This window comes from Heloderma suspectum, chromosome 1 (assembly GCF_057233095.1).
Source record: "Heloderma suspectum isolate Gila_16-S chromosome 1, 16-S_ref, whole genome shotgun sequence".
Lineage (NCBI taxonomy): Eukaryota > Metazoa > Chordata > Lepidosauria > Squamata > Helodermatidae > Heloderma > Heloderma suspectum.
Genome location: NC_139458.1, coordinates 404,764,167 through 404,788,980, shown reverse-complemented (window position 1 = coordinate 404,788,980; position 24,814 = coordinate 404,764,167). Strand labels below are relative to the sequence as shown.

The following is a 24,814-nucleotide window of genomic DNA, read 5'->3' as shown; positions in this document are numbered from 1 at the left end:
AGAGAACAGCTCTGATAGCGCCCAATAATAGTCTTCAGACACATGTAGGAAGAAAGCCAGACTATGAAGCACATGGTCTTCGATGTCTATATAGTAATGCCCAGAGTATGGGAAACAAACAGAACAAACTTGAACTCTTAATACAAGAGGGAAATTATGACCTGATAGGTATAACTGAGACTTGGTGGGATGACTCTCATGACTGGAATGCAGCAATTGAAGGATATAACTTGTTCAGAAAGAACAGGAGGAACAGAAAGGGAGGTGGGGTTGCACTGTATGTGAAAAATACATATCTCTGCACAGAAATACAGGAGGATGAGCTTGGTAGCCCCATTGAGAGCATCTGGGTTGAAATAAATGGAGCAAAGAATAAAAGGAACCTGGTGGTCGGAGTCTACTACCGGCCACCCAATCAAGGAGAAGACAAGGATGAAACTTTTGAAAAGCAAATAGCCACTGTTTTAAGGAAGCATGATGTAGTAGTAATGGGGGACTTCAATTTCCCCGATATTTGTTGGGAGACAAATTCTGCAAAACATGGCCCCTCCAGGAAATTCCTGACTTGTGTGGCGGATAACTTCCTCCTACAGAAAGTAGAGGAAGGAACTAGAGGATCGGCTATCCTTGACTTGATCCTAACCAACAGAGATGACTTAGTGGATAAAGTAGCAGTTACAGGAACTCTGTGGGAAAGCGACCATGTTGTACTTGAGTTTTTGGTTCTAAGGGAAGCAAAAGCTGAGTGTAGTCAAATGCGTACCCTGGATTTTAGGAAAGCTGATTTTCATAAACTCAGAACAATGATCAGTAAGGTCCCATGGCAAGCGATGCTAGCGAGAAAAGGAGTCCAAGATGGGTGGGAGCTTTTAAAAAAGGAAATTCTCAAGGCACAATCACAAACAATTCCAACAAGAAGAAAAGGTGGAAGACAACAGAAGAAGCCAATGTGGCTTCACAAAAAGCTTAGGGATGACCTGAAAACAAAAAAGGACACATATAGGAAGTGGAAAGAAGGCCAAGTAACAAAGGAAGAGTACAGGCAGATAGCACAGAATTGCAGGGATGGCGTCAGGAAGGCTAAAGCTGAGAATGAGCTGAGGTTAGCAAGGGATGTTTAAAACAACAAAAAGGCTTTCTTCAGCTACGTGCATAGTAAAAGGCAGAGGAAAGAAATGGTGGTTCAGCTATTAAATAAGGATGGCAAAATGATAACAGATGACAAAGAAAAGGCAGAGGTGCTCAATTCCTACTTTGGCTCAGTCTTCTCCCAAAAGAGGGTCTATGACCCCCCTGGCAAAGGCGAAGTACAGGCTGAAGGGGCAGGATTGCAGCTTGAGATCGACAGGCATATGGTCAAGGAACACCTGATGACTTTGAATGAGTTCAAATCTCCAGGGCCAGATGAACTGCATCCTAGAGTCATAAAGGAACTGGCAGAAGAACTCTCAGAACCGCTGTCTATTCTCTTTGAGAAATCATGGAGGACGGGGGAAGTGCCAGATGGCTGGAGGAGGGCTAACGTTCTCCCTATCTTCAAAAAGGGTAAAAAGGAGGAACCTGGGAACTACAGACCAGTCAGTCTGACATCAATCCCTGGGAAAATTTTGGAGCAGATGATAAAGGAATCCATCTGGAAGCACCTTGACAACAATGCCGTGGTTACTCAAAGCCAACATGGATTTGTCAAAAACACGTCCTGCCAGACAAATCTGATCTCATTTTTTGATCAAGTAACCTCCCTTGTAGACCGTGGGAATGCTGTAGACATCATATACCTCGACTTCAGCAAAGCTTTCGACAAAGTGCCCCATGATATCCTGATGAGCAAACTAGCTCGAAGTGGGCTAGATGAAACAACGATCATGTGGATCCACAGTTGGCTACAGAATCGGACTCAAAGAGTGCTTATCAATGGGACCTTCTCAACCTGGGGAGAGGTAACGAGTGGGGTACCGCAGGGCTCAGTCCTGGGCCCAGTGCTCTTCAACATTTTTATGAATGACTTGGAGGAGGAGGTGCAGGGAATGCTGATCAAATTTGCAGATGACACAAAATTGGGCAGGATAGCTAATACTTTGGAAGACAGAAACAAACTTCAAAGTGATCTGGATAGACTGGAGCGCTGGGCAGAAAACAACAGAATGGCATTTAATAAGGACAAATGCCAAGTTCTGCACCTAGGAAAAAGAAACCAAATGCACAGTTACAAGATGGGGGATACGTGGCTCAACCACACTACGAGCGAGAAGGATCTTGGAATTGTTGTCGATCACAAGCTGAATATGAGCCAACAATGTGATGTGTCTGCAAAAAAGGCAAATGCTCTTTTGGGCTGCATTCATAGAAGCATCGCTTCCAAATCCCGGGAAGTACTAGTTCCCCTCTACTCAGCACTGGTTAGGCCTCATCTGGAGTACTGTGTCCAGTTCTGGGCACCACACTTTAAGAAGGATGCAGACAAACTGGAGAGGGTTCAGAGGAGGGCAACAAAGATGATCGGGGGACTGGAAACAAAGCCCTATGAAGAGAGACTGAAAGAACTGGGCATGTTTAGCCTTGAGAAGAGAAGACTGAGGGGAGATATGATAGCACTCTTCAAGTACTTGAAAGGTTGTCACAGAGAAGAAGGCCAGGATCTCTTCTTGATCATCCCAGAGTGCAGGACACGGAGTAATGGGCTCCAGTTACAGGAAGCCAGATTCCGGCTGAACATCAGGAAAAACTTCCTGACTGTAAGAGCAATAGGACAATGGAACCAATTACCTGGGGAGGTGGTGGGCTCTTCCACACTGGAGGCCTTCAAGACGAGGCTGGACAGCCATTTGTCGGGGATGCTCTGACTTGGATTCCTGCATTGAGCAGGGGGTTGGACTCGATGGCCTTGTAGGCCCCTTCCAACCCTACTATTCTATGATTCTATGATTCTATGATTCTATGGTATTGGAGATCAGGCTTCAAATCTCTACTCGGATATGAACCTTTCTGCCTTGGGTATCACGCTCTCAGAGCAACCCACCTCACAGACCTGTTGAGCAGATTGAATCCCTTCTGCGCTGCTGTGGGTGGAATGGCAAAATAACAGCAATGTGATAAACACAACTGTGCAACAGAAAGCAGTTTCAGCGTGGTGCAGTACAAGGCTGGGGTGGAAGCTGCAGCTTCTGTTTGGGCCTCAGAAAGTGATGGGGAGTTCAGTGGAATTCCCTCACTTGCCCTGCTGATGGGAGCTGAACATCCCGCTTATGCTAACAATTGTTAAGAAGTATTAATAGTATGGAAATTCTTTATTGTGTAAACGTGGCTTGCCTTTCCACATTAAGTGCCCAAGGTGGCTAGCAGCAATGATAATGGAATAAAAACCAAATATTGGGGTGTAAAAGGGCTTCCAGAGCTAAGTTCCAGAGCTAAGGTGCAGCCACTGAGAAGCCTTTTCCTGTGTCATTGTCAGATACGTTGGCAGGTTAGAGAAGAGTTTCTCTTGAAGATCTTAAAATCCAGGCAGGTTCTTATTGATGAAGGCAGTCATTCAGATATCAGTAATATAGGCATTTGCTGATGACAGGATTGAACAGATGATGGGGGAAAATGTAAATACTGTGTGTGTATGTACTTGTGTATGCCTTCTTTCCAGGAAAACATTATAAATTTCTTGGCTTTATCTAATAATTGTGTGTCAGATTGTTGTTTTTAAATGGCCTTCTCCATTTCTGTGCTAGCATGCCTGCAGATCTGATAATGAAGCTGTTTCTATGGGAGATGCAATTTTAAAGTCCGAAAACTGGGACATAATTAGAAATGGCCTTTGTCTTCTAAGAGTATAACGGCAGAACAAAACAAAAAATAATGAACAAATATGTTTGAAAGCATACAATCTGATTTTCCTACCATGTTTTCAGTAGGTCTGATCCTGATTTGGAGTAAATTCATTGTGGCCAGTGTTTTGGGTATGTAGGAAAAGTGCTACATAATGACTTAGTAATAAGAGTATTCTAGAGTAGGCTATATTTACTTTCCCCCGTGAATGACAGGGAGCCCTTTGGCTTGGATAGGAAACATTAAACTAGGCACAATTGTATTTCTTTATTTGTCATATTTATTTATAACATTTGTATCCTGCCTTTCTTCCAAGGAGCTTAAGGTGGCATACATGGTTTCCCCCTTGCATTTTATCCTCACAAGAACCCTGTGAGGTAAATTAGACTGAGGATAGTGACTAGCACAAGGTCACATGGTGAGTTTCATGACTCAGTGGGGATTTGAACCTGGATCTCCCCAGTCCTAATCCAGCCACTACACCATTTCGTTTTATTAATAGTTTATTTCTGATTTTTCAGTTTTTAAACAACGTTTTAACTACAAATTTCTCAATTTCTCACTCCACCCAACCACATTCCACCTCCTCCACATTCTACCTCCTCCACATTCCACCCCCTCCACATTCCATGTTTTACTGTTCTATGTTATGTGTTTTCACATAGTGCAAATCACTTGTTGCAGTGTGATTTTTATGGGAGAGACACAAAGGCGGGGGGAGGTAAAGAGATAAAAGAAGGGAAAAAGAAAAAAAGAATAAGAAAGGAAATAGAAAGTTAGAAAGGTGATATAGATGTGATGTAGTACATTCCAGTCATTATTGGCGCAGATCTTTTACTTCACGTATCGTTCAAGGAAGCTATGCCAAATTGTATGACATTTGTCCTCTTTTTGTGATTTAATATAGAATATCTTTTCATGGACTGCTACTGCTAGGCAGTCTTGAATCCAAGTATTGATGCTTGGGTTGGTGTTGGATTTCCAATTTTGCAAAATTATGTGTTTGGCCATAAGTGCAGCTCTGGCAAACTATTCCTCTTGTCTATCTCAGAACCGCTGTCTATTCTCTTTGAGAAATCGTGGAGGACGGGGGAAGTGCCAGATGACTGGAGGAGTGCTAACATTGTCCCTATCTTCAAAAAGGGTAAAAAGGAGGAACCTGGGAACTACAGACCAGTCAGTCTGGCATCAGTCCCTGGGAAAATTCTGGAGCAGATCATAAAGCAATCCAACTGGAAGCGCCTTGACAACAATGCCGTGATTACTCGAAGCCAACATGGATTTGTCAAAAACAAGACCTGCCAGACAAATCTGATCTCATTTTTGGATCAGGTAACCTCCCTTGTAGACCGTGGGAATGCTGTAGACATCATATACCTCGACTTCAGCAAAGCTTTCGACAAAGTGCCCCATGATCTCCTGATGAGCAAACTAGCTCAAAGTGGGCTAGATGAAACAACGATCAGGTGGATCCACAGTTGGCTACAGAATTGGACTCAAAGAGTGCTTATCAATGGGACCTTCTCAAGCTGGGGAGAGGTAACGAGTGGGGTACCGCAGGGCTCAGTCCTGGGCCCAGTGCTCTTCAACATTTTTATGAATGACTTGGAGGAGGAGGTGCAGGGAATGCTGATCAAATCTGCAGATGACACAAAATTGGGCAGGATAGCTAATACTTTGGAAGACAGAAACAAACTTCAAAGTGATCTGGATAGACTGGAGCGCTGGGCAGAAAACAACAGAATGACATTTAATAGGGATCAGTGCCAAGTTCTGCACCTAGGAAAAAGAAACCAAATGCACAGTTACAAGATGGGGGATACGTGGTTCAACCACACTACAAGCGAGAAGGATCTTGGAATTGTTGTCGATCACAAGCTGAATATGAGCCAACAATGTGATGTGGCTGCAAAAAGGGCAAATGCTCTTTTGGGCTGCATTCATAGAAGCATAGCTTCCAAATCCCGGGAAGTACTAGTTCCCCTCTACTCAGCACTGGTTAGGCCTCATCTGGAGTACTGTGTCCAGTTCTGGGCACCACACTTTAAGAAGGATGCAGACAAACTGGAGAGGGTTCAGAGGAGGGAAGCAAAGATGATCAGAGGACTGGAAACAAAGCCCTATGAAGAGAGACTGAAAGAACTGGGCATGTTTAGCCTTGAGAAGAGAAGACTGAGGGGAGATATGATAGCACTCTTCAGGTACTTGAAAGGTTGTCACAGAGAAGAAGGCCAGGATCTCTTCTCCATCATCCCAGAGTGCAGGACACGGAATAATGGGCTCCAGTTACAGGAAGCCAGATTCCGGCTGAACATCAGGAAAAACTTCCTGACTGTAAGAGCAATAGGACAATGGAACCAATTACCTGGGGAGGTGGTGGGCTCTCCCACACTGGAGGCCTTCAAGACAAGGCTGGACAGCCATTTGTCAGGGATGCTCTGACTTGGATTCCTGCATTGAGCAGGGGGTTGGACTCGATGGCCTTGTAGGCCCCTTCCAACCCTACTATTCTATGATTCTATCTATCAGGTCCCAACTGTTGGTATATGGCTTACCAAGGCATGTACATCTTCTGCTATAAGTGTTTTATCTCGGACCATGTTGATTCTTATCTTATTCTGTTCTGAAGAGGGCCATGATTTGACATTTCCATAGAAAATGTGTGGGGTGAACTTGCACCTCAAGCACCTGTCCTCTAGGGCAGCAGTCGCCAACCTTTTTGGCACCAGGGACCAGTTTCGTGGAAGACAATTTTTCCACGGACCGAGGGAGTGTGGTTTTGCTGGCGGAGTTCTGGCCGCTGGGACGCAAATGGCATCCGCATAGTGGACGCCATTTGCGTCCCTGTTCTTTGCAGCCTATTACGTAGTATATACGTAGCCTATTACTTGAAGAACAGGGACGCAAATGGTGTCCGCTATGCGGACGCCATTTGTGTCCCAGCGGCCTGAAGTCTGCCAGTGGCCAGAGCTGGCCGGCAGCTCCGCAGACTCTCTGTGGACTGGGGCCGGCCAGGGCCGGCGAGGATTCCGGGGGGGAGGGATGGATCGCCTCCCCTCCCCCCGTGGACCCAAGGTAAGGGGGTTTTGCACACCCCTACTACGGCCCGGTTCCTGACAGGCCACGGACTGGTATCTGCGGCCCAGGGGTTGGGGACCCCTGCTCTAGGGTATGCTTAAGCATTGGAAATTAACTTGATGTCCACTACATTCTGTACATGATTTTTTGTTGCATTAATCTCGGCCTGATATCCAAAGTAGATGATTTGCTTTCTTTCAGGGCTGTTCTCCTGCAAGGGCTGTTCTCCTCCTGTGGAGATTTTAATATCATTGGTTTTGTATTGCACCACAGTTTGAGAGCAGCACAGATTTGACCTCCACTTCTAACAATGGGTTCACCTTTATGAATTGGGGGAGGAGAGGGGGATGGACAACATTTGTCCTCATCCCATCAGAATCCCCAGGTACAGTAATAATGTTGACCATTTGTATAGCACTTTCAACTATTCAAAGCACTTCACGTGCATTAGCTAGTTATAATCCTTACAACAATCCCATTAGGCAAGCCAGTATTATTTCCTATATTGCAGATTTGGCAGGAGTGGGGGGATGAGGATGAAGATGACAGACTGGCTTATTAAAGGCCAGCTTGCGAGTTCATGGCACAGGTGGGATTCAAACTAGGGTTTTGTAATTCATAGTGTCTGAATCACTATACCATAGCTAGGGAACTGGTGACACACAAGTGAAATGCAGACTGCAGGGCCTTCCTGACTGGCCTGTGCCTCCTCTCAGTCCTACCCCTCTAAAGCAGTTAGCCTTGGGGGGGGGGAGCAATTTAGTCCCACTATTTACCACTTTTTCTTTATATCTATGTATAATATATATCTTCCAACGAAGGATGATAATTTTAAGTTTCTGATGAAGTGGGCTGTGGTTTACAAAAGCTTATGTTCTCGAGAAAATCTGTTAGTCTTTGAATTTGAAGTGCCACGAGACATTGGTTCTGTTCAGATTGAAACAGGAATCTATGCTTACCTACTATGAGAATGTTCTGTGGCAAGCTTTGGTCTCAAATGCTTCCCTTTCCTCTTCTCTTTTTTCATGCCTACAAAAAGGAGATAGAAAGCCTCCTCTTTCAGTTTTAAACTAACCACTGTTCCCCATGACATCAGAACTCAGGGGACTGTTTAACCCCCCCACACACACACACACACAAAACCGTGGCTACTGAGAACTAGGATCAAATCATGGTTTCAGATCCTGGTTTGTTATCAAATCATAGTTTAAGCAAACAACAATTCCCTGATTCTGGATATCACAGGAAACTGTGGTTCGTTAAAAATTGAAGGGGGTGAGCACATACGTCCGAGGCTCAACATGGCTTGCTCTTGTAGTGGGATTCTTTGGTTTCCTGTTAACATCTGAACCTCTTTGTTTTTGGCTTTTATGTGTGTGTCTGTCTGAGAGATGAAATGGGGGAACAGAAAGAGAACACGTCTTTAAGAAGAGCTCATGTAATTTCAGTAAGCACCCCTACTTTCTGTAGAATCAATATGTGTACTCTTGCTAAGTTTATTTATCTCTTTGCACCTCAGCCCGTGTGTGTCTGTGTGTGTGTGTTCATTTGTTAAAATGTGAAAGCTCAGCTGCATTTCCCTTCCCTTCTGCCCCACAGCAAGACCTCATTAGGATTGCACTAGGCAGGAAGAGGAAGAGAGGCTGACTCCCAATCCTGTGCAGTCTGTTTGCCCCAGTCCTTTCTTCCCTAGTGAGAAGAGATAGAAAATGGGAGTTTGGGCTGATGTTTGCGCTGCATATTCTGCTTATGCAAGTATCATGTATATGGTCATGAGCATAAGATTTCAGAACTTTCTTAAAATAGATCCTGGAAATTTTCAAGTGAAAACATTACCTGAAAAATATTCTTTATAAAACCACTTCATTCCTCTTTGAAAGAGGAAGAACAGTTCTTTAGAATAAGATTTAGAATGCTATGGCTTCATTTTCCTCTTTTTCCTAAGAAGATGCATTTGCTGTGCTCAGAATGCTTCTTGTGGTTGTGTGATCTGGCTCCTATGAATCTTGTAACTGTACACCAGCCTTCCCCCCACCTGGCGCCCTCTAGATGTATTGGACTACAACTCCCATCATCCCCAGCCAGCATGGCCAATGACTATACTGGTTGGTGAAGATGGGAATTCTATTCAGCATATCTAGAGAGCCTCAGGTGGGAGAAAGCTGTTGCACGCCAATGGCTAATAGGGGAAACAGAGCATTTCTTTATGTGTGGACCATGTCAGGAGTGCTGAGCAGCAAAGTGGTACTCTTGTTTCTGCTCTTGAGCACAGTCGGTAGGTACCCTGTTGCCAAGACCCAGCCTTTCCATTTTTCCAAGTCTAAGAAAGAAGGACATATGCCCAATGCACCTTTTGCCATTTGTAACCAAATTGTAAATATGATTATCCGTTATCTCCTGGGACTGCTTCTTACATGACTTTTGGACTTGGGTTCCAATACTCAAGCACAAAATACATGAATATTGAATCTGAATGAAGCTGTGAAGCTGCCTGATACTGAGTCAGACAATTGGAGCATCTGGGTCGGTATTATCTACTCTGACTGGTAGCAGTTCCCCAAGGTTTCAAGCAGAGATCTTTCTGAGCCCTAAAATATGAGATTCTCTGAACTAAATTGCATATTCTACATGCAGACTATACACTCCATGGCTGAGCTATATCCTGTTCCGCTATAGGAACTACTTCTGCATTTGTCCTAATATTTCCTTTAAAATATACATAAAGAGAACAAAGAATCTTGTGGTACCTTAAAGACTAGCACATTTATTATGGCAAAAGTTTCCGTGGGTTATAGCGCATCTCATCAGGCGCATGAAGTGTTATCCTGAGTTGCAAATCCATATATACTCACATGATTGGAGGGTTGGGGTAGAATTTTAAACAGTGAGGTCAGAGGGAATTAGAATGCAGAAAGTACAGACAGTGATAATTACCTTATTAACAGTGGCCATTCACAAAATACTTGTTGGGTGATAACACAGACATCCTTGCAGTGGTGAGCTGATTAATACACGTAACATGATTTTAAAAAACCCTTAATCCATTAGAGTTGAACCTCTTGATGAGTTGCAGTGCAAGTTGGCTTGCAGATTGGGGGTGCTGTTTGATCCAGACCTAACTGTGGATGCTCCAGTAGCATCTGTGACACGAAGTGCCATTCACCAGTTTGGGGTAGTACACCAGCCGCAGCCCTCCTATACAGAGATAGTCTTGCTACAGTTACCTACACTCCTGTATGTATGTATGTATGTATATATTTGTGGTATTTCTATACTGCCTTTCTGAAGCCAACGAAGATAGTTTACACAAAAATTCATAAGATAGAACAATCAAGTAAAATACTAAAAGCAACCTTAAAAGCTGCAATAACGATTTTGAAAGCCAAGGTAAAATCCAAGTTCAGTGATTGCAGTGAGTTATGAAAAGGACTGTCCTTGAAGACAGTTCAGAAACTTTAATTGGTTTAAATTATGGCATCCAAGTTGACTATAGTACACTGTTTTCAGTGTATAGGCCCAGTTTGCACATCATAACAACCTAGGCTTTTTTAAAAAAAACAACAACCCTGGGTTGTTGTGAATGTGCCAGCATGCTGTCCAATCTCTCCAACTGTGATAATATCTAGAAACATTTGTACAAATTAGGTGTGCTTAAATCTCAAAGGTTTACAGTTAGATTTAGCATGATGCTTTTTAAAGTTAGGAAAAGAGGCTTTCTATTAATTGAAGAAACTTTAAAATATATAAAACAACATTGGCCTGTGTTTATGGCATAGCAAATGTTTCTTAGTGATGTTTAAACTAGTCTAGACATCTGTGTTAAACAAATCAAGGTTTTGTTTTCAATTTTCCCTTGTCCCAAGGTCAATTCCGTGATATTACAGAGAATATCTGCTTGATAGAGTTGTATACCACCATCCTTGATGTTGCTGAACAATAATGAATTACAAATAGTGGTTGATATATTAAGGCAGCCTTCCCCAACTTGGGGCATTCAACCTGGGACCTTCTGCATGCAAGGCATGTGCTCTATCGCTGATCTACATAGGACCCCTGCTTGAAACTCTGGAGATTAGTTGCCAGGCAGTGTAGATCAGCCTTCCCCAATCTGGAGCCCTCCTAATGTTTTGGTCTACAACTCCCAGAATTCCTGACTAATGGCTGTGCTGGCTAGGGCTGTTAGGAGTTGAGAGCAATTGAGGCCTGCAACATCTGGAAGGCACCAGGTTGGGGTAGGCTGGTGTAGACAATATGGAGCTAGATAAATCAGTGTTCTGACTCGGTATAAGGCAGCATCTTATGTTCCTACTGAAAGGCCTCCCAAGGGGATGCAATATGTTATTGCACCCCATTGCAGCATCATGGTCAATAAGGACCAGCCTGCCCAATATCGGGATGATGGGCATGTTTTGCCTGCACAGTGCCACTTGCCAAATGGACCACATAATGTTGCTCATAGGAATGAGTGCCATTTACTCATGTATATGAGAGAAAATAAATAGCTACTTTCAGGGACATCACTGGAGCACAGACTAAACTTGCCCGCTATCTGAACCACTGCCAGTCAGTGTAGACCAGGAACCTCTTTCAACCCAGGGATTGAATTTGATTTCAGAGAAGATCTCAGGGACTGCATTCCAGTGGTGGGTAGAGCTGAAAGCCAAAGCAGCAGGGCTAAAGGCAAAGCAGCAAGGCCAGAAATACAAATAATGCCAGCATATTGTAGCTTAAAACTCTTACTGCCAGTAACTAAGCCTTAGCAGAGGCATTTCAGCCTTTGGGAAAAATACTGCACAAAAGCCAGGAAATGACCAAATGATCAGTGGTTGGGGAAAGGGAACATGGCCATCTGCGGAAACCCAGAGGGTAAAATTTGGCCCCTTTGCCTCAGGTTCCCTACCCCCATTATAAACAATACTAGGCTAGATGGATCACCAGTCGTCTGACTTGGCCTAAGATAGCTTCCTATGTTCTTCCGTCCACTTGCTCCACTCCAGACATGTTATATGCAGCATTTTGAAATACTGCCCCAGATTTATCACTCTGAATGCATCACTCTCAGCAATGAGAATTATTTGAAGTATTTTGGAAAAAAATTAATAAAGCAACTTAGCTAAAACATAATAGACATTTGCAGAAGAGAATTGCTTAATTTCTCTGGGAATAATTATGGCCGCAAGGAAGTTTCTCTTTTGCACTAAATTGAATAAATGCAATTAGTTAAAAATTAATATAGTCCTCCTGTTTTACAGTAATGGTGGTGTTTATTAAAAACAAAAACCTGGCACTCATTACTTCATTACAGAGACTGTGCATTATTTTCCCCTTTGGGGAAACCCCCCCCCCTCTTATTTTGGTTTTCATAATGGTCCTCTTGAGTGGATGAGCCATATTTTCTCCAGAACTTAATAAGTGGAGAAGATATTAAAAACTGTCTCTTCTCTCCTCCCCCTTTCCTCCATCCATCAGCATAATCACATTTTTAGTGTTGTAACTGTTTTTAATCAAACATTCTCAAGGTTATCTCAGTGAGCCTTCCGTAGTCAAGAAAATATCTGTTTGAGTTTGTGTGGTGTTACAATTTTCGTGCTGTCTATGTTCAGAGGCAACTGTGGTTTCAGGACCAGCTTGAAAGTAGTCTAAGGCCCCTGAAAGGGAAGGAAATAAATACTTCTACCATTAAATTTCTCTTCCTGTTCCACCCCACCCCGAAAGAAACTTCATGACAGAAACTTGGTATTTGGGTTTGGCACCAATTTTGGATTGGTGGGTCATACTGGAGAAAAAAAGGAGTAGTGGGGGAGATTTTAGTAAATCACCTGAGGCTGACTGAGGCCTAGTACACATGCATTCTGGCTTCCTCCATCTCTCCGTCCCTGCAAGAAAAAAGTGTGGATGGAAGGGCAGGGTGAGTTTTAAACTAGAGGGTGGAAAGATAGAACATTAAGTCTAGAAGTGGTTATGCCTCCCAAATCTGGGCCTAAGGGTCAAACTATAGGTTATCTTAAAAATGTAGCTAGCAACTATGTCTTTTCTGTCTTTTCTGAGGGGATTTCTAATCCTTCCCCATCCCTGATTTTACTGTTAATCACCCCCCTCGCCAGACTCTGTGTGTGCAACAATGGGGCTTTAAAAAAAAATCCTATTGGTACCAGATATAAAAGCCTGGGGAAATACTCTTTGCCTGTCACTGAACAGTCAACAAACTAAGTGCCAGCAAAGCCTCCCTAGGGAAGAGCAATCCTTAAGCATGGGGTTACACAACTGAGAAGACCTTCTCCCTAGTAGCCACCTGTATCATTGCAGATGGAGGGGGCACCCAGAGGAAGGCATTTGAAGGTAACTTGTGAGTATGGGAATACTTGTGTTGGAGTAAGTGATCCTTCAGGAACTTGGGTCCTAAGCTGTGAAGGGCTTTAAGAGTGAGCACTAGCACTTAGAATTGTGCCTAGAAATGACTGGGAGCCAGTGCACTGTTTCAGCACTGGCGAGATGTGTTCCCATCACAGCGTTCTAATTTGGCTAATTTGGAAGGCACTTAGAACATAGATAACTGTGGCCAGGCTATCCTTATCCAGGAAGGGTTGCAGATGGCACACCAGCCTTAACTGGTGGAAGATACTCTATGCCACTAGGGCCTCCAGTAACAAAGCTGGTTTCAGGAGCACCCCCAAACAGTGAACAAGATCCTTTAGGAGGTGTGCAGTGCCATCCAGGATAAGTTGAACACCACCCAATCCATTCCTGATCTGAGACACTGATTAACATATCTATGCCCCATGATGTGGTTTGGAGCCAATATCTGTGCCTCAGTTTCATATGAGAAAAAGAGTCTGGGCTACAGTTAGCCATAGGGATATCATCAGTTTGTGGAATACATACTCTGCATATTCAAAGGTACACAGTATAATGTTGGGAATCTCAGTAGTAGTATTTAGAGCAAGGAAAAGATGGCCAGAAAAATGCTTAACTTTATTATTTATTTTAGGAACATCCGGGCTGCTTTTCCTAAGACAACTTACAATAAACATAAAAATGTACTTAAAATAACATAAATATCTAAAACCATTAATGTCTAAAAAGGGCAGCGGAAAACACAGCAGTGTTTTAATAATCATCCTACAGGCAGATTGAAATAAAAAAGTATTTAAGGCGCATCTAAAAGAAAATGGGGGGAAAAGCCAAATGTACTTCTCCAGGGTGTGAGTTCCAGAGTTGTGGGGCCACCACTGAAAATGCTCTGTCTCTTGTGCCCGCTATTCTCCTTAAAGTTCTACTAACAAGGCATTTGTGGCTGACCTCAATAGGATCAATGTATTATGTTTTTTTACCTTGTTAGGGGCAGTCTTGTCCAAAGGAAACTGAGAAAAGTATGCGAAACAGCAACATTTACATAATTTCCCTTTTCGTTCCCAGGTGCCCGGAGAATGCCAAGGGTATTGTCTTGTTTGAAGTCTTAACACTTTGGCCTTTTTATGAAGAGATGAAATGTCCACAACCAGAAAGTGGAACAACCATCCAGAAAGAATTTAGTTCTGTTGTGCAAGCAGATCAGCTGAACGAAGAAACTTAACTTCGCAACATTCAGTTTTTGTGTGCTTGAGACCTCTCAGGGATTACAGTTCTTAGTTGTTGTTTTTTAAATTAATGGTTCTTGATGAGATAAAAAGTGCTGAAAATGGGGGATCAGCAGATGTACAAAACGAACCATATCATTAATAACAATGAAAACTTGTATTACCAGCAGCAGCAGCAACACCTGAATTCGCTTGCACCTTTAAACCACAGCTATGGAACGTCAGCCATGGATGCATCTCAGGAGTCTCCCCTCTCCCCCTCGTTCCCTCATGATACTAGGGAAAATATAGCTTTGAATGTTGGGTCCAAAACGCTTGGGGTGATGGATTGCCCTAGGCAGGCAGGCTGGGGCCAGTTGGGTTCTGGGAACCACATCCCAGTGAGGAACAATCACAATGTCATGTGGAACCCAGCAGGGCAAGGAGAACCAACCGATGGATACAACCATCTCTGTTCCCAAGCCAATGAGGTCAGGCCACAGAAACTGACTAGTGGGGTTTTGCATAAGTTAGACTCCTTTGCCCAAGTCTTTGCTAACCAGAATTTAAGAATTCAAGTCAACAACGTGTCTCAGATCGTTCAGCCTCAGCCTTCGGCGGTGGAAAACACTGGCGACAGCGCGCTTCGGCAACTGCTATCCCAGAAGCCAGCCGTTGAGCAACAGCCTATGCAGAGATACCAGCAGGTGCCACAGCAGGTCCATCAGGGGTTTGGAAGTGCACAGCAGCAGAAGCAGCAAATGCACTTAATGCAGCACCAACAGTCTCTCTATTATGATGACCAGCAACATTTAGCCCACATACAAATGCACCCTGCAATGCATCAAGGGCAGGCTCACTTGCAGCAAATGCATTCTCAGCACCTGCTGCCACAGCAGCTACAGCAGGATCAGTACTACCTGCAGCAGCAATCCCCCCACCAAGGACAGCACAGACTGTTGATGCATGGCATGCAGCAGCAGCAGCAGAGACAATGCCCAGTGCAAACAGCTCAATATTATCCAATGCAGCCTATGATGCAAGAGTTGCAGCAGCAGCAGATGCAGATGCAACTTCCTCCCTATCACAGAGATCCTGACCAGAAGCCTCTGCATGAGACTCACCAGTACTCCCAAGATCGGGGCCATTCTGTGCAGCTTATACAGCTGGGAGCAGTTCCTCAGTACTTCTATCAAGATCAACAACAGTCATTCCGAAATTTGTATCCGACGAGTTTATTGCAGCAGCAGCAGCAGCAGCCACCTGGAGATGCCAGTCAGCCAGACCATTACCGGGATGACAGCAAGGCTCGTGCACTGCTGGACTCGCATCTTGGGCTCCCTGGCGCAGAGGGGACTGAGGGCCCAGCACAGCAGGGCATGAATTCGGTTGGTAGCAGTGTCCCTCATCAGCCTCTTGTACCTCCAACAAGTATCCACGTGAATAACAAAGGGCCCCAGCAATTGTCCCCCAGTGCAATGTGGCCTCAGGTACGTAATGCTTTCCATGCAGATTTCTTTCTGAGAGTTAATTTGGGGAAATGATGTAGAAACTGAACCAGCCTTGTCTGTTGAAGTGGTGTTCTTTCAGACTGGTGAGAGAAACGGAAAATTCCACTGGCACAATGGTTTTCTGAATCAGTAACTAATCTGCATTACTTAAGTCTGTACATCTACTACTGTCCTAATGGAAATAAGCAATGGGTTGTTTCCAGTGTTAGTGCTACTTAGATTAGATCCATTGAAATGAATGGAACTTAAGTTAGACTAGCAGTGGAGGACAGACCACCCGCTAGATCAGGGGAGGGTATTTTGCTCCCAGTGAGAATGCTTCTCTAGTGTGGCCTGGTAAGTCCAGGGTCTGGCCTGAGAGGCAGGTTTTGCCCCTTCTCAGCATTGTCCCAGATTGCAGCCTGTATACGCCTGGTCGACATAGGCAGCAGAATGCGGAGGCCGAGTTCTGTAGTGATAGAATGAGCTATACCACTTCAGACCTGAGGAGGGTGGTCAAATGTTTCAATGCTGCCATCTGTAAAAAATTATCCTCAAGTTGAAACCTAGTCCAGCAAAAAGCAAGCTTGGATAGCACTTTCCTACTTGACTTCAACTAATTTCTCCTCCCCCGTTGGAAGCAATGAAGGGTGCTGTCAAGAGCACCCTAGTGACCTCTCTCAGTACACTCCAATAGCCAACTCAAGACACAGACGAGAGGATTCTTTTCAAGGCTTTAATCCTTTTACAACTTATTGACTCTTGCAGATGCTAATCACCAGTGACTAAGCAATGAACAGCAAAGTAGCCTATGCTCCGAGTAGGCAGTTGATCGCCGTTTGAAGGAGAATCACTTGAAGACACTGAACTTATGGGCTAGGGAGAGATCCTCCCTCTTTCTCTTGGGTCTACGGGAGGCGGCCGTTGCTTGCGCGCCAAACGGGCGCTACGCCTCCTTTCCGCACCCTCCATCGCTCGTCGCTCTCTGCGTCAAGCGTCTAGCAAGCCCCCCTCCCGCACGTTCTCACTGCTAGGATCACTATCTATGTCAGGAATGCCGGCAGGAGGAATCTCTGCCAGCTTCTGTGCCTGTGAGGGATGAGCTGGCTCCTCTCCCACGGATTGCTGTTCCTCCTCAGAATCAGAACTGCTCTGGGGTTCTATTGGCTCAGTTTCCACCTTGACAGGCGCAGGGATAAAAAACAAAACAAATCTGCAAGATGAAACAATGAGTCCCCCCCCCCACACACACACATACACACTCACACACTTCCCACCCTGCCAGTGTGCGCCGGCAGGACTTTGGAAATGGTGAGCAATCAGCCACTTAGCACACTCCTCCCCACCCCCCGCCACAATCTCCATATAGAATTGCATTAAAAACTGGCATCTGTTTGTATAGCCCCACCTCGACAGCTGCATATACCCAGGTTCTGTTTCTTAAGTGTAATCCTAGAGAAAAAGGGTATTCAAATGAACATCCCTCATACGTTGAGGAGGGCAGGGTCATGCTGCCATCCCTGAAATCAGTAAGTGTGCCAGCCATGCCCTCTGCCAGCGATGTGCTGGGTAGCCATATGAAGGGGCCATATGCACATAGATCTCCTCTACATGATTGTCCTAAGGTGTGGAGGAGACCTACATAGGTATATCTGTATGAGCTCACAAGCCAACATTATTTATTTATTTAAAATATTTCTTGGCCGCCTTTCAGAGCAGGACCCCCCCCCCCCCGCAACATACAACAATAAAACACATAATAAAAACCAGTGTGGTATTAAAAATGATAAAAACAATAAGAACACAATAAAAACAGCAACTACAGCAAACATATCAGAGTAAAATAGCATGTTTTCAGGGCCTTCTTAAAAGCCTGAAATGATGGGGCCTGACAGACCTCCAGTGGCAATTTATTCCAGAGGTGTGGGGCCACTGCAGAAAAGGTCCCCTCTAACTGCTTTCACAGGTGAGCAAATGAGAAGGGCTTCTCTTGCTGATCTTAAAGTGCAAGCAGGCTGATATGGGAGAAAGTGGTCCTTCAACTCATTTGGTCTCAAACTGTTTAGGGCTTTAAAGGTCAAAACCAGCAGTTTAAATTGGGATTGGAAACACACCAATAACCAGCTGAATGCACAGCTGATGGAAAGCTAGGCCAACACATTGATTGGTGTGGCCAGCAAGTATAACTGCACTGCCCCTTTGCACATTAGTGAATGTGTGAGGGAAGTTGAGTGAACCTCCCCTAAAGAGAAAATGATTTGAACCAGCCATTACGCTCATGCATGTGAGTGTAGATAGATAATTCTTCAACATGCTAATATACCTGTATTTCTTGTCTCTTTTTTAAAAGCAGATCCAGCTATCTGATGGCAGGCTCCAGTCAGCTTCCCCTGAGCAAAGGTATATTTGTGATCAACTATAGATGTATTCTAACTTTTTTTTCCCCTCAGGAGTCCCAAAACAGCGGCATCTGTGCAGTTCCATCAACACAAGTGCAATCCATATAGCAGAATCTCCTAGACTAGAGCTTTGGAGCACTAGGTGCTCCTTCTGCCTCCCCTTGATTAAACATTTTAGTGGCAGTTGTTTCAGTTCATGTGTAAAGGGGACCATTATAGTGATGGAACCTTCTTGAGTGGGTAAAAATATAAATATAACCTTCAGTGATCTGAGTTGTACATGCCTGGCCTGCATCTTATCATATGTACTTAGATATTCTAGATCAAGTGTGTAGAACCTCAGGCTCAGGGGCCAAATCTGGCCCTCTAGGATCTCCCAGAAGGCCATGCCCCTTTCATCTGACCACCAATCATTTGGTGGTTTCCTGGCTTTTGTGCAGTCCCCCCCCCCATTCTAAAAGGTTGAAATGCCTCTCCTAAGGCTTAGTTACTGGTAAGAGCTTTAAGCTAAAATAGGCTGGTATTTTTAATTTTGTTCTTGCCCCACCCTTTTTCCTTCAGCCACATCCACCACTGGAATGCTGCCCATGAGAGCTTCTTCAAAATGGAGTTAGGTCCTCAGGCTGAAAGAAGTTCTGTGCCCTTGTTCTAGATCAGGGTCCACCTGTTAAGCCCTTATGCCCTTACAACAGCGATCTTAAAATGGCAGACATTTTCAGCATTCAAAGGGAAATTTCACAGAATCATAGAATAGTAGGGTTGGAAGGGGCCTACAAGGCCATCGAGTCCAACCCCCTGCTCAGTGCAGGAATCCAAGTCAGACTATCCCTGACAAATGGCTGTCCAGCCTCATCTTGAAGGCCTCCAGTGTGGAAGAGCCCACCACCTCCCCAGGTAATTGGTTCCATTGTCCTATTGCTCTTACAGTCAGGAAGTTTTTCCTGATGTTCAGCCGGAATCTGGCTTCCTGTAACTGGAGCCCATTATTCCGTGTCCTGCACTCTGGGATGATCAAGAAGAGATCCTGGCCTTCTTCTCTGTGACAACCTTTCAAGTACTTGAAGAGTGCTATCATATCTCCCCTCACTCTTCTCTTCTCAAGGCTAAACGTGCCCAGTTCTTTCAGTCTCTCCTCATAGGGCTTTGTTTCCAGTCCCCTGATCATCTTTGTTGCCCTCCTCTGAACCCTCTCCAGTTTGTCTGCATCCTTCTTAAAGTGTGGTGCCCAGAACTGGACACAGTACTCCAGATGAGGCCTAACCAGTGCTGAGTAGAGGGGAACTAGTACTTCCCGGGATTTGGAAGCTATGCTTCTATGAATGCAGCCCAAAAGAGCATTTGCCTTTTCTGCAGCCACATCACATTGTTGGCTCATATTCAGCTTGTGATCAACAACAATTCCAAGATCCTTCTCACTTGTAGTGTGGTTGAGCCACGTATCCCCCATCTTGTAACTGTGCATTTGGTTTCTTTTTCCTAGGTGCAGAACTTGGCATTGATCCCTATTAAATGTCATTCTGTTGTTTTCTGCCCAGCGCTCCAGTCTATCCAGATCACTTTGAATTTTGTTTCTGTCTTCCAAAGTATTAGCTATCCTGCCCAATTTTGTGTCATCTGCAAATTTGATCAGCATTCCCTGCACCTCCTCCTCCAAGTCATTCATAAAAATGTTGAAGAGCACTGGGCCCAGGACTGAGCCCTGCGGTACCCCACTCGTTACCTCTCCCCAGGTTGAGAAGGTCCCATTGATAAGCACTCTTTGAGTCCAATTCTGTAGCCAACTGTGGATCCACCGGATCGTTGTTTCATCTAGCCCACTTTGAGCTAGTTTGCTCATCAGGAGATCATGGGGCACTTTGTCGAAAGCTTTGCTGAAGTCGAGGTATATGATGTCTACAGCATTCCCACAGTCTACAAGGGAGGTGACTTGATCAAAAAATGAGATCAGATTTGCCTGGCAGGACTTGTTTTTGACAAATCCATGTTGGCTTTGAGTAATCACGGCATTGTTGTCAAGGTGCTTCCAGATGGATTCCTTTATCATCTGCTCCAGAATTTTCCCAGGGATTGATTTCAGACTGACTGGTCTGTAGTTCCCAGGTTCCTCCTTTTTACCCATTTTGAAGATAGGGACAACATTAGCACTCCTCCAGTCATCTGGCACTTCCCCCGTCCTCCATGATTTCTCAAAGAGAATAGACAGCGGTTCTGAGAGTTCTTCTGCCAGTTCCTTTATGACTCTAGGATGCAGTTCATCTGGCCCTGGAGATTTGAACTCATTCAAAGTCATTAGGTGTTCCTTGACCATATGCCTATCGATCTCAAGCTGCAATCCTGCCCCTTCAGCCTGTATTTCGCCTTTTCCAGGGGGGTCATAGACCTTCTTTTGGGAGAAGACTGAGCCAAAGTAGGAATTGAGCACCTCTGCCTTTTCTTTGTCATCTGTTATCGTTTTGCCATCCTTATTTAATAGCTGAACCACCATTTCTTTCCTCTGGCTTTTACTATGCATGTAGCTGAAGAAAGCCTTTTTGTTGTTTTTAGCATCCCTTGCTAACCTCAGCTCATTCTCAGCTTTAGCCTTCCTGACGCCATCCCTGCAATTCTGTGCTATCTGCCTGTACTCTTCCTTTGTTACTTGGCCTTCTTTCCACTTCCTATATGTGTCCTTTTTTGTTTTCAGGTCATCCCTAAGCTTTTTGTGAAGCCACATTGGCTTCTTCTGTTGTCTTCCACCTTTTTTCTTGTTGGAATTGTTTGTGATTGTGCCTTGAGAATTTCCTTTTTTAAAAGCTCCCACCCACCTTGGACTCCTTTTCTCATTAGAGTTGCTTGCCATGGGACCTTACTGATCATTGTTCTGAGTTTATGAAAATCAGCTTTCCTAAAATCCATGGTATGCGTTTGACTACACTCAGCTTTTGCTTCCCTTAGAACCAAGAACTCAAGTACAACATGGTCGCTTTTCCCCAGAGTTCTTGTAACTGCTACTTTTTCCACTAAGTCATCTCTGTTGGTTAGGATCAAGTCAAGGATAGCCGATCCTCTAGTTCCTTCCTCTACTTTCTGTAGGAGGAAGTTACCCGCCACACAAGTCAGGAATTTCCTGGAGGGGCCATGTTGTGCAGGCTTTGTCTCCCAACAAATATCGGGGAAATTAAAGTCCCCCATTACTACTACATCATGCTTCCTTAAAACATTGGCTATTTGCTTTTCAAAAGTTTCATCCTTGTCTTCTCCTTGATTGGGTGGCCGGTAGTAGACTCCGACCACCAGGTTCCTTTTATTCTTTACTCCATTTATTTCAACCCAGATGCTCTCAATGGGGCTACCAAGCTCCTCCTCCTGTATTTCTGTGCAGAGATATGTATTTTTAACGTATAATGCAACCCCACCTCCCTTTCTGTTCCTCCTGTTCTTTTTGAACAAGTTATATCCTTCAATTGCTGTATTCCAGTCATGAGAGTCATCCCACCAAGTCTCAGTTATACCTATCAGGTCATAATTTCCCTCTTGTATTAAGAGTTCAAGTTCGTTCTGTTTGTTTCCCATACTCTGGGCATTAGTATATAGACATCGAAGACCATGTGCTTCATAGTCTGGCTTTCTTCCTACATGTGTCTGAAGACTATTATTGGGCGCTATCAGAGCTGTTCTCTCCGTTGCAGTGCATGCGCCTACGTCCATTATTACCCCCAACTTTACATCTCCCTTTCCCGTAGGATTCAGTTTAAAGCCCTCCTGATGAAGTTCTTCATGCTGTGGCCAAACACATTCTTCCCATCCTTTGTGAGGTACAACCCGTCCTTTGCCAACAGCCCATCTTCCAGGAAGTATAGCCCGTGGTCCCAGAATCCAAATCTCTCTCGTCGGCACCACCTTCGTAGCCAGTCATTCACCCGGAGTATTTTTCGTTCCCTTTCTATCCCTCTTCTAACTACTGGAAGGATGGATGAGAAAACTATCTGGGCCCCAAAGTTCTTGAGTTTCCTTCCCAAAGCTTCAAAGTCTGATGTGATTTCTTCATAGCTCCGCTTGGCGGTATCATTTGTTCCCACATGGATGAGGAGAAAGGGATACCTGTCAGTGGGCTTTATGAGTGCAGGCAACCTTTCAGTCACGTCTCTAATCTGTCCTCCCGGGAGACAACATACCTGGCGAGTCCACGGGTCTTTGCGACATACTTGGGTCTCGATCCCACGCAGCAAGGAGTCTCCCACTACTACCACTCTTCTCTTCTTCTTCTTGTAGGCCTGGGTTTCATCGCCTCTGTTTGACTGACCTTCAGCCTCTTGCTCACACTCATGCAGGTTCCCCTGTGATTCTTCCTCTGCAGGCTGTCCTCCAGTCTCATCCACAAGTACCTGGAATCGGTTCCACAGCTCCACTGCTTCCACTGGTGCAGAGTGGCGTCTAGTTCTTCTTCTCCTAACTGTCACCCTTTTCGAAGGAGTATCCTCTACTCCATTTTTCTTCATCTCAGCATTTCCCACTGCCTCATCTTGCTGTTGCTCTTCAAGCTTCTGGTCTGCCCTTTGCTGCTGTAGTTCCCCCATTCTGTCCAAGAACTCTTTGTGTTCTCTTGTTCCCCGGAGGGTCGACAGTCGCCGCTCCAGTCCACTTACTTTTTCTTCCAGCAGCGTGATCAACTTGCACTTGCTGCAGGTGTAGGCCATGTTGTTTTCAGGCAAGAAAACAAACATTGCACACAGCTTGCAGGTCACCACCACTGGAGAGTCTTGTCCTTCCATAGCCTCTTTTCCCTTTTTGTGTCTAGCTTTGTGATTGTTCTAGACTAGCCTGTGCCTGCTCCTCTACTCAGTAGAGGTTAAAAGCAGATTTCATAAATCTCCACTGAAAGATGGCTCAGTTGTGGTCCTGAGGAGGGGTTGGAAAGCTTATTCCACTTTCCCTTTCTGACAACACTGCACACAAAAGACACATAGCTCAACCTGTATTGGTATGAATGGGACCACCGTGTGACCACAGATCAACTGCCCATTGTCAGTCAGAAGGTCAAGTTTCCACATCCACCTACTCAAACCCCAAGTGGGATCACAAGGCTCCTTTACCACAGCTACAAAGTTCAGCAGTCCCAGCTGCAAAGGACAGCATCACACATTTTTACCTAAACAAACTGGGAAGGATGGGATCAAGAGCAATCTGTCAGAGTCCTTCCTGCTATAGCACTGATAGATTGCTCATTGCCCATGACTTACTTCTATTGGTCGCTCATGTTGCAGGAAAGCTTAGCAGCTTCTCAGATGCTCTTAGTAGGGTATGAACCATAGATCATGCAGGATTGATTACCCCAGTGGCTTTTCAGGTTTGGGGCAACGCAAGAGTGACCTTTTTGCCTCTTGGGAAAACAGGAGCTATTTGGGGTTTTTGCAGCAGAGCAGGTCAGGATCCACTCCTCAACACTTTTCATCTTCCATGGAATGGAACACTTTTGTATGCCCCCTGCTCCCCTTTCCAGTTGATACTAAAGATTCTGATCAAGCTGAACAGGGAGTGTTCGCACCATACACTACTTGGCCAAGACCATCCTGGCAATCCATATTAAGGGCACTGACACACAACTGAGTTACTTGACTGCCTGTTCCATCACACCTGTTACCTTGAAATGCAGGGGGAACCTTTTTTCAATACATTCACCGTTTGCACAGTAAAGTTAAAGTGGTGTTAGATGTGTGTAAGAAATGGTCTGCCCAAATAAATGATTGTTTCAAATGGAAAGGTTTTTCTTGTTCACTGTCTCAAGTCACCTCAAATCCCTCTTCTTGTAGTTCGCAGAACTACAGTTTGCAGATCACATGTGTGATTAGTTCCTACAGTTGCTGTATAAGAGTCTTGTACATACCATGTTTTCATAGAAGGCTGTTCTGTCTTCTTTCCCCTATCAACTCAGCAGTTTTTCACAGAACTATCACAAGTTTGCCCCAGTTCAAGTTCCTGTTCCTCAACAGACCTTTTCTCTATTTTTTTCACAGTTCATAAACGGCTTGAGCTGTTAGCCTCATGTTCTTTGGCTTATTTATCTCTTTAAACTGTTTGTTTAAAAAAATAGCAGTTGCTTTATTGAGAAAAGTGAGATAGGGAGCAATTCTATGGCCACTAAACACTGACTAGAGGGCCATAGTATTTTTCTGTTTCTGGGAACTAAGATTTATTTATTCATTTACAATATTTATATACTGCTCCATGTCAAAGATTTCGGAGCGATGAACAAGATAAAAGAACAAAACCCCATAATTAAAACAAAACATTTTAAATGAACAGATTTTAAACATAATAAACGGTGGCTGGTCACTCAGGGAAAGCCTCTTGAAATAATAATGTCTTCAGGAGGCGCTGACACAATGTTGGTGCCTGCCTGACCTCCAAAGACAGGGAATTCCACAGGAAAGGGGCCATACATGGAAGGCTCTCTTCTTGGCGTACTCCAACCGGGCCATAGGTCCATGTGGAACCA

At 44.5% G+C, this 24,814-nt stretch overlaps 1 protein-coding gene across 6 annotated transcripts in view; it reads left to right on the top strand.

Moving 5' to 3' along the window:
- TRERF1 (transcriptional regulating factor 1) overlaps window positions 1–24,814 on the top strand; it is a 96,246-nt gene that overhangs the window by 34,682 nt on the left and 36,750 nt on the right. For 3 of the 6 annotated variants that reach the window (XM_084828899.1, XM_084828898.1, XM_084828893.1), the window contains exons 1-2: window positions 14,552–15,940; window positions 18,294–18,340. In XM_084828899.1, the coding sequence (XP_084685025.1) occupies window positions 14,573–15,940; window positions 18,294–18,340 (1,415 nt within the window). In that variant the 5' untranslated portion in view covers window positions 14,552–14,572. Of the gene's footprint in view, window positions 1–6,012; window positions 8,342–14,310; window positions 15,941–18,290; window positions 18,341–24,814 lie in introns of those variants that run through there. The other 3 variants (XM_084828894.1, XM_084828896.1, XM_084828897.1) reach the window with 2 other exon arrangements.